Consider the following 10240-nt stretch of genomic DNA (forward strand, 5'->3'; position numbering starts at 1 on the left):
CACTTTGTTGCATGTTTTGAGACAGCAACAAGGTAAGATAAGCTCATCACTAAGAACACTTTAGAGAAGGATAAGCTGTTGGTTAAAAATACATTGCCTTAACTTGTAACTCTTGCTTTGTCTTCAGGAGCAGAATTTCATTCATTGCCTTCATATATGTCTGACCATTTGTGCAAGAAAATGTCAGTCTCTGAGGTTTTCAAACATTATTCACAAGATCTTCAACCTAAGTCACATAGCATCTTGGTTGTACAGCAGGGGAAAGTAGTGATACAAGATAATGGATAAAGAAGAATATAATAACAGAAGCACTCACTTTAGTTCTACCCTTGTGAGTGTAAAAAATATGGATGCAGGAAAAAATTTAATTCTGCTGAAGACATGCCAAAAGATCTTCAGTCAAACCAATATGCATGTATAAAAAATAGGTTTCCACAGGAAGCTGGTGTTTGCAATAAAGGAAAATGGAAATATGTCCCTTGAGTCAGAGGCATCGTAGTAATATAAAATAATTGCTTTGGGGAACTGGTCCTAAAGGCATATCATAATCCACCAGTGCAGTGCCTTGTGACTCATAGCACAAGAACAGGAAGGTTTCACCCCTCATACCTCCACCCCATACATTGGCCTTGCAGATTTTCCCAGGACAGCTCTCTTGTGGCCATTCCTCCACCCATGTATTATTTCTCCCTCTTGAATTTCTTTTCCAGATGGAACATCCTTGGGCTCCAAGGTGCTCTTCTCAGCTCTTTCATCGAACCCATGTATTTACACAGCATCATTGTGGGAAGCCTCTATCACACTGGTCACCTTTCCCGGGTAATGAGCCATAGAATAGAAGACATTGGTCAGCTGCCAGCTTCGTATCGGCGCAATCAGCTTCTTCTCAGTGGTAAGCAAACACCTGCCCGCACAACAAACAAGCCCCTCTCCCATCACTAATTGCGTAGGTCACCAACAGGAAACTTTACATGTTTGTAAGTAAATCATTAGCCTGGGATTTCTTTTTTTCCTTCTGAGTAATAACTTGTAGAATGAAGAAAAATGCATTTAAATTCAGTTTTTCTTTAATAAGCAGAACAGAGTTCAGTAGTGCATGTAAGTTGAGTAGGAAAACTGCTACTATACTAAGTGGGGAAAAAATAAAAAAATAAAAAATAAAATGTTATTTCTAGGTGAAGGATCTCTAGCAATCAGGAATAAAGTTTTTAGTACATTTTAGGTTTACGTCTCTCATCCCACCCTCCCCCATCCAGTGACGGCACAAATGTGCAATGTCAAGAGAACTGCTCTTCATATTTTTGGACCATGAATGCAGCATTTCCACCACTGACTTTTATGTGAAGCTCCTGATCCCATACATACTAGCAATCATTCTCAGCAGATGTCCATCCAAGAAGGGCTGTTGGCTCCTGCAGGTGGTCCTGCCTGCTTGTCAGTCCTCTAGTAGGCACTGGGGCTGCCTGCTGAGGATCCTGCTGGTTGTGTGAGCCATTCTGCGGTTTCCAGCTATCTTTTGAGGTTCCTCCACTGCCAACATTCTTCTCCCCAGCCCCTCTCCCTAACCCTGGTCACCATTTTTTTCATTTCTAGTCTTTCCTTGCTTCCATAGCCTCCAGACAACAACTGACCAGCTGCACTGCACAAATTCCTCAAAACCTCAAACACCTTCAGAACCTCATGAAGCATGTGAGTGCTGAGGGTCACCAGCTCTGCACAGGATCACACCATTATTTTGCTCTTTGGCATTGATACTTGCTTTTTTACTTACTTGAAAAAAATATGATGTCAAAAATACAAAGATGGGACGTTGGGCTGTGTTAGTGGAGTATAACATTGCCTTTCACAGTCTTCTAGGTTCCTAGGTCCTGTGCTGTTATGTCCTTTAACTTTCTTAGCTTTGGAGTTTGTTTGTTTCTTTTTATGTGTCTCTGTGACAAAATTAGTTTGACTGAGGCAGAAGTGATAGATTAGCCACTGGGAAATTTCCCAGGATGTGTTTAATACATCTGGTAAGTGTATTGTGCATGCACGTGTTATGAGGTGAATAGGTCAAAAAATTTTCCTTGTTTGAACGGCTTATCTCGGTTTTTAATTCTGCCTCCTACTTTCTTCATAGGAATCAGACCAGACAGGGATTTTAAATTGCAGAAGTCCTTCAATTATAAGGACACTAATAATTGAGACACTTCATCATAACACTGCAAGCATTTTGATGGAGAGGAGAGTCAGAGTGTGTGATGAGATATCCTGAAATAACTCGTTGGTCCCACAGAAAAATAATCAGTGAGGTTTTCCACTCACTGCAGTCCTCCCAGAAGGATGGAAATCCTTTCATTTGCTGGAATTACTCTTGGGTGCATTTTTTAGAAGAAAGAAAAGCCCCATTTCATTTTTATTTCCCTTTCTCTTAAGATTCAGGTCATTCTAAAGTGTATTGTGAAGAGGCGTGAGGCTTTGCAACAAGGGAGAGGAGAATAAGAACAGATTTCAGTTCAAATTCCATAACGCTCAAATTCATATTGTTTGTACAAAGACTTTCCTATTCCTTCAAGTTCCTACAGTCTTCTATTGTATTCTTTGTTGTATTGGTTTAAAGGAAGATATTTTTTGCATAAAGGAGAAAAAATTATCTAGATTATTTGGGAATTACCTTTCAAACAAATTTGGAACAATTACTTGTCAGAAAAACATGAAGAAATATTACAGAAAGGATCATAACCAACACAGAATATATCCAGGCTTGCCATCCTATTTGTGGCTGTCATGAGTCTCACAGTTTTTGCTTTGAAGCCTTTTCTCAGACAATGATGTGAAAATATCCTCTACTTACCTAAATACGTGAGCTGATATAGGATAGCTGGGAAGAGAAAGACAGAAAGCTGAACCAGCACAGAGGGTTTCCTAGGCACTGAGACAAGACCCCCTACTCTCACAGATGTCCACCATGGGCAGAGAGAGCTTTGGGGTGGGTGTAGGATGGGGTGTACATCCCACACTTCCTAGCTAATGAGTAGAACAGCCTGCTGTATCCCTGGTTTTGCCTTTTCTTTTCTGTTTTCATGGCATTTTGACTGATTTAGTGACCTGTGGCAGATTCACAAGGCAGTGTGTTTGCTATCACATTTTTTTGGCACCCAGTCCTGTTGGGTGCTATCTTTACAGAGACTGTATGCGGTGTCAAGCAGCAGATTCTGATCTTGTTTTGTACAGGGGCATTTCAATAGCACCGGGAGCTATCTGATTTTCAGGCTTTCAGTTTATATCCTGTTGCCTAGGTGAAATGGAATTTTAGATGCAGACAGATCTGTTATCTCAGGGGGAAAAAAATCAAACAAGGTATTAATACAACATGAACGTGTTTACAAATTCTGGGAGAGGTTATGGCTTAGCTGTAAGTCTCTTCTACATGGTAGTGAGTTCAGTCCAAGTGATTGAGAGGGTCTCTGCAGTTTCACAATACAAAGAGGCTGTGCCAAGCAATTTTTCCCTTTATTGGTCACCTTTCTCTCATTGTGTGGGCTCAGTCCTGCCAGACTCTTGCAGCCCCTTCACAGGACAGAAGGGACCACGTTGGAAGAAGAAGAGAGAGCAAAGTGATGATCTATGCAGACTCTTCTAATCTAAACCATTCTATGATTTTAATAGTTTTCCTCAGATTAATGATTTTTTTTTCCTTGTCAAGTTAAAAAGATCCACAGGAATTGCTAAATTATCTCTTTGAGGTGCTCAGACTAGTAGCACTTAATCAGCAGTGACAACAGCACAAGTCAGTATATTTACCCAAAGACATTTCATGAGCCTCAGTGAACCACCACAAATTATCAGCCTCTGAGGGTTTTAAGCTCTAGATAATATTGGTGTTCTTCTCTCCTGCCAGGGGTTAGTCATGCTGATGCTCGGCAGCCTGGAAAGTCTCCCAGCTTTAGTGTGAACTGGATTGTGGGGAACGCCGATCTGGAGGTTATCAACGCCACAACAGGAAAGAGGAACTGTGGGAGCCCCTCACGGCTCTGCAAGCACATGCTCTTTGCTCGGTGGGCAAAGCTTCATGGCAAGGTAGGCCTGGCACACTGACAGGATACTGCTGCCAGCAGCAGGTGGTCTGATCCTTACCCAGTAGTCAAACCTGTCTTGGGAATCTCATGATGAATGTACATCCACAACCAGTGTCCAACATTCCTCCTGATGGGACCTGGGTTGGGCCGGAGGTCACCAAAAGCTAAGATCCTATGGTAGCTGAGGTCACACAGAGAGCCAACAGCAAAATTGCAGGCACATTTGGAAGGGACGTGGGTGTTCTGGTTGTCCAAAGCTCTAGTTTCAAGCTCAAGCAAGCACTGTTGAATGCCAGTCAAGCACAACAAAAAAAAATTCACATTTTTCTCCAAGTATCTCTTTGACTACAAGGGGAGTCCTCAAACTACCAAGTCTCAGAGGCCTGAGAACAGCATTTGGCACAGCCTTGGAAACATCCACATTTCATTGCCTACACAGCAATTTAAACTGCCAGCTTCAGCTGCTCCCAGTCTCACTCTAGTTATCTGATTAAAGCAGGTGCTATGGATTGGTCATTCCTTTTCCCTAACCCACTCCCCTAGATGTGTTATTTAATATTGATAATATCCAGCTGCTCCTCAGAAGGTGACTTTACCAGATGCTGAAGGCTCTCTGATTTCATTACTCAGCAGCAGTACAATTTAAAGGTATTAAAATACAGGCTATACTTAGTTAAAATGACAACCACTCCTTGACAGCTGGACTTCCTCTAGAGAAGTTGGCTATGATCTCCCCTAATGGCACAGAAGTCAACTTTCCACTGCACTTCACTTCCCATGGATGGAGACAATGACAGGGACAGATGGATGGCTTAAACTACAGAGCCATCCATGGGCCTAACATACTAAGAATGTTTTCTGCAGTCAAAGTCCAAAACCAAGTCAAAGAAAAAGGTATTATAACAGCAATTCAAATCAATGCTGTGATTTTACATGGGTAAGATTTGGCCATCCAGCAAGGGGCACGTTTTCTTCTGAAGGCTTGTCTCAGGCATTTCCTTTATTTCTGTCATTATTCTTGTTTTGGAGTCAGTGTTTCTCTTCCTACCTGAACTTTCAAGAAGGTGCTGGGGAACAGGAGCCCCTGAGTCAGCAAGACTGACTCCTCTACTTCTATTAGGAGCAGCAGGGAAAATATGCAGTGTTTCTTCAGCTCACCTTCTTTCCCTGATACAATACTATTTTGCTATATGAAGGCTTGTCAAGAATTGTCCTTCAGTCTATAAAAAGGGGACAAGAAATAAATTATTTTATTAAGAACCCAAACCTTCTTCTTATGGAGAAATTAATGAACAAGTCAAAGAGATGGCAGGAAAGTTTGCAGCCACTTCCACCAGCAAACTCATTCAGGAGGGCCCACGTAACCTTCAGGCTGCAACAGCACCTCCTGCACTGGCTTTGCCAAACATCTCGAAGCTGAGCAGGCCCATGGAGTGTATCCACATGGCACCAAGCAAACCAGATCAGCTCATTCCAAGCTGTACGATTGCCCTTTCCTGGAGTCTCTCTTTCAGAATTTCCCCCAATTTACAGAGAAGAAAGACAGTGTTGTTTACTCACCAAGGCTGTGCTTTTAATGGTGTGTTTTCCTACAGGGTGCTATTTCACTAGCTTGTAAGTATTGGACTGTCACCTGCCTGCTTGCTCTAGGGCTTTTTCCAGACCTTGGGTTCTTTCACATCATGTCAAAGTCTCACTGCTGTTTTGGGACTGCTGAGGCTTTGGCAGGTCAGAGAAACCTGGTTTCTTCTGCACAACTCAGGGTACTGCAGTCTCTGTGTGCTCCAGGTGTGTGTGTGTGCAGGCACTGTCTGTCGATATATCTATCTGGCTGGCTGGCTGGCAGCAGTGCTCACTCCTCCATTGGCATGGATGCAGACACTAATTTCTGTCCCATTATGGGCAGTTCTCACAGCATTTCTGACAATAACTGATACAAGAAGGAAAAGGGAGAGTGCACGAGGAGCCTTTCTTCCAGCGGTCTGCTCATGTTACTTTGAAGCCTAAAGCTGCTCAGCTAACCTGAGCACGTTATTTAAAAATTCTCAGACTGGGTTTTTCCCTTTCTTTTCTAAAAATCATCTCAACCAAAAGGTAGATCTTTTCTAAAGCACACAAATGTTTGCTGCCGCCAGTGCCAGCTCCAAGGCAGAGCTGTTTACCTTCCTACTCTTTGCAATGGTTTGGAACAGTGTTGCAGGCATTCAAAGCTTCCAGTTTTGTTGTTGTTGTTAATCCAAAAGTAAACACACAAAGCACAGTGATAGTTTGTTTGTCACTGATGACATGTAGACAGGAAGATTATATGGCTACTGAACCTCCTGTTTCTCTTGGCTCGATGGCTGATTTTTTTATTATTATTTTATTTTTCCCCTTCCCTGCTTCTTGCTCTGCAGCTGAGCACGCGAACACCAAGCCATGGAGACATGCCATCGATGTACAGTGAGGCGAAGCTTGTGGCTCAGACATACCAGGCTGTCAAGCAGCAGCTGTTTAAGGCATTTCAGAAAGCCGGGCTGGGCACCTGGGTGAAGAAACCCCCAGAGCAAGATCAGTTCCTACTGACTGGGTAAATCACTCAACACCTTTGCTATGCGACCAGATCGAATCAGCTTGTGAAGAGGCTGGGCAGGACTGAGAATGGAAGCGATTTGGTATTTAATAGCAACCTCCACAGAAATATTTTATTTTAATTCTGTATTGGAAAAACATAAATATAAATATGTCTGATGCACTGAAGTCGACCTTAGAAAACTGCTTTTTCATGATCCTTTCCCAAGAATGCACCTGCCCAAATTAGAATGCCAATCCCACAAAGATTTTGCTTGTCATAGTTTATCGCTGTTGGTATTCACAGTCTGAGGCGTTAGCAGGCCACCTGGCTGATCCCAAACAGAATTTGTTTTCCCTCACAGAGTCAGTGCAAGAGTCATCACTGAATAATGGAAAACAGTAAGCAGAGATGAAAGCACCCCAGGCACTAAGCAGGGCCCTGGGCATTCATAATCATCCACAAATAAAGGTGTTGAACCTCTATGCAAAATCATCCTGTTCACTGCCTAAATCTGTGACAAAGAATTTGGGCCTTGAAGATATGCAGAATTTTTAAACTCCACTTCCCACTGCTGACTCTGAGCACAACGCTGGGCATCAGCTTTCTCTTGGTGTTTACACTTCACTCCTCTGATGCCGTGGACATTCTACTTCCCACCATGCCTCTGATCCTGGCCATGAGTTCCACCCACTGTAAATCTGAATTATCTGAGCCCATTCACACCACACATGTCCCATTATAAACCGACAGGGTGTCCCTCACCCATTGGGGCTGGGGCTCTCCATGGTGCTGAGCTGTAGGATTACTGCGAGGATGTTCCCAGATCCAGAGATCACGGAACAGCTGCAAATCATTCAGGCTGGAGCCAGCAACCCAGGCCTCAGATCTCACAGCACCTGAGAATACACCACTCTAAATTAAGTCAGTGTGAGCTCAGGATGCTCCAGTTGTGTTGGGTATCCACAACAGAGACATCCCAAACTAGGCAGTATGTTTGGTACTTGGCTCTTTCCTGCCTCAGTTTCTCCATCTGCAAAATGGGGATAATAACATATGCTTCACATCTGAAGAAGCTGGCAGGAACAGAGTGTTCTGGACAGGTCCCAGATAAGCCAGATGCTGTCACTTTTACAGTGAGTTTCACCTCTGCACACCGCCCAAATTGACATAAGTGCAGTAGATAGATCTACAAACTTGGGTAAGGTCCCTCTCCATGTAAGAGTTTCCAGATTCTAACTCTGTATAAATGACAAACATTATTGTTTTTCAATTAGGAGGCAAGTAACCTTTCCTGTATAATTGTAACTGGATCTGATATTATCTCGTTTTTGAATCATCCCCAAATTCATCAGAATGCAAAAGATGCTGTCATGGGAGAACCAAGCTTTGATAGTCCCACTGCAGAATCAACCTTCAAATGCCCTGCATATTTCTTTTGTGTTTTTATTATTTTACTTTTTCAATGACAGGATTTGCGGGTATGTAACTACTGTTTTCTTTTTGTTCTTGTGATTCTCTTTAAACCTGTATATAACATGCTGCTACTGATTTGTGATAATTGTCTTGGTATTTTCTCAGAACTGTCAGGTTGAGTTACTTTTCAAACAACACAAGGCTCATATTTTTCCATGTAATTTCCTTTACATAAGAAACCGTTCCTATCGATAAAGATAGATGTTCTTTGTATAGGGTTTATCATGTTTGGAGAGCCATATTCAGTAAATACATTGTTTATTGATGCCCACAATAGAATAGCTACAGTATTTTGATGAAATTTTATTTTTAGATTATAAACTGCAAGATGTATCTATAGTGTCTTGTATAAAAACAATTGTGATAAACTAGAATTTTTAAATTAGATAAAATAAAGCTCCCCCCTTCCAGGTACCTTTTCAACAAAATAATACATTCCATATTAACTACCAAAAATATTTAAATAATTAAAAAAAAAAAAATCCTTAGAGTAGAAATAGTAAAAAAATAAATAAAAAAAAAATACCCAAGACATTTTAAGTAATGGAAGCATTTTGTGGTACCCACTTTGTCAGTATTTTAACTTTCTCAGCCATTCTGGTTAGCATTCTGAATATTTCTGGCACCGGCTGGAGCTTCTCACTCCCTTCACGTGTCCCCTGCCTCCAGCACAGCCATCCCCGCTGCAGAGCCCCTGCAGCGTCTGGGCAACAGGGGAGCAGCAGGAGGGCTTGGGGTCATGACCATGGCCAGTGGTGCAGCAGATGCTGTGGGTAGTGCTAGTGGTGATGGTTGCAGGGGCTGCTCCCAATGAGGCAGGGAAGCCGTAGGAGAACCAAACTGGAGGATGAGGGTTTTTAGGCAGAGACCCACAGGACATGGGGAAGCAATATCTTCTGCTTTTCCTCTTCAAGTTAGTCTTCACCTGGCATGCGAGAGACCTTAAAGCTTCTCCTTACATTTCCCAGCCCTCCGCTGCTCTCCTTCAGCCCCAGCACAGCGGCTGCTCCACAGGAGCAGGAGTGGCACAGGAGTGCCACAGGAGTGCCACAGGAGTGGCAGCTCCACAGGCTGGTGTTGCAGCCAAGGTGACAACAAAAGGCTGCACCTGGCTATTTTTAAGGATGAAAGGAAAAGCCTGGCAAGATTTAATTATCCTTTGTTGCAAGAAATACATAAATGAAATCCTGGATTGGGTTGCAGTGGGGATCAAATGGAGCTCCCACTGCAAGTGGGCATCAGCTTGTCCCTCCGAAGGCAATGGAGTTGCCCCTCCACTTGCACAAGGGTTGAATGTGACCTTAAATGTCTACTTCTTCTCATTATGTGCAGCGATAGAGTGTGATGGGACCAGCTCCCAGAAGCACGCATGACCTACATGCAGCATTTCCTGAAGCAAAGGAAAACTTGCTCAGTAGTAATCTTTTAGCGAAGATTCTGTACATAACACGCATGAGTGAATGGCAATACTGTACTAATGGATGTACATTTGTAACATTTGTAAAAAAAACAAAAGAAAAAAGAAACGAAAAAGGACAAGAGAAAATAAATCTGAATTTACATATGTGAATTTGCTGCTAAATTCTGTAAATTGCACTTCAGTGATACCTGATAAGTGAATGTTTCTGTTAAGTGAATAAAATGCCAAGTAAAATTGTTCTTTCACTGTTTGTTGACCATTTTTTCACAGTGGCTTAGAAATCAGTTTGCAAATGCTCTGAGATACACTAACATATTTTCTACACACATAGTAGATCTCTACTCAACACATTCTTGTTCTGTTTGGATTTGATCTGTCATAAGAAACATACACTTGCATTGATGGTTGCTGGTAGGGAAGAAGCCTTCTAGGGACAGTCAAAGACAACTGAGATCAGTCTGCCACCAACTTATTTCCAGGTTACTCTGAAAACTCTTTCTCAATGAAAATTAAATACATCTTTACAAACTCACACTTCACGTGACTTGCTGTCTATATCTGCTTAAGAAAACTGAAGTGATTAACAAAAGGCCCGAGGTCAGCGCATCTTTGCAGACCAGTTCATTGGTGGAGCGGCCCTGGATTCCTCCTGAGTTAAGCCTTAAGTATTTAGTTACAGCAGACAAAAATCACACTGAGCCCATATGAAATCATCTATGCAAAACTTTAACATAT

At 42.3% G+C, this 10240-nt stretch overlaps 1 protein-coding gene across 2 annotated transcripts in view; it reads left to right on the forward strand.

The window, feature by feature from the left end:
• The window catches only part of ADARB2 (adenosine deaminase RNA specific B2 (inactive)), a 294939-nt gene extending 285355 nt beyond the window's left edge, over positions 1 to 9584 (forward strand). The window contains exons 7-9 of one of the 2 annotated variants that reach the window (XM_072329374.1): positions 711 to 892; positions 3881 to 4059; positions 6455 to 8586. In XM_072329374.1, coding sequence (XP_072185475.1) covers positions 711 to 892; positions 3881 to 4059; positions 6455 to 6631 — 538 coding nt within the window. In that variant the 3' untranslated portion in view covers positions 6632 to 8586. Of the gene's footprint in view, positions 1 to 710; positions 893 to 3880; positions 4060 to 6454 lie in introns of both variants that reach the window. The other variant, XM_072329373.1, reaches the window with a different exon arrangement.
• Positions 9585 to 10240: the final 656 nt, after the last annotated feature.

This window comes from Excalfactoria chinensis, chromosome 2 (genome assembly GCF_039878825.1).
Source record: "Excalfactoria chinensis isolate bCotChi1 chromosome 2, bCotChi1.hap2, whole genome shotgun sequence".
Classification (NCBI taxonomy): domain Eukaryota; kingdom Metazoa; phylum Chordata; class Aves; order Galliformes; family Phasianidae; genus Excalfactoria; species Excalfactoria chinensis.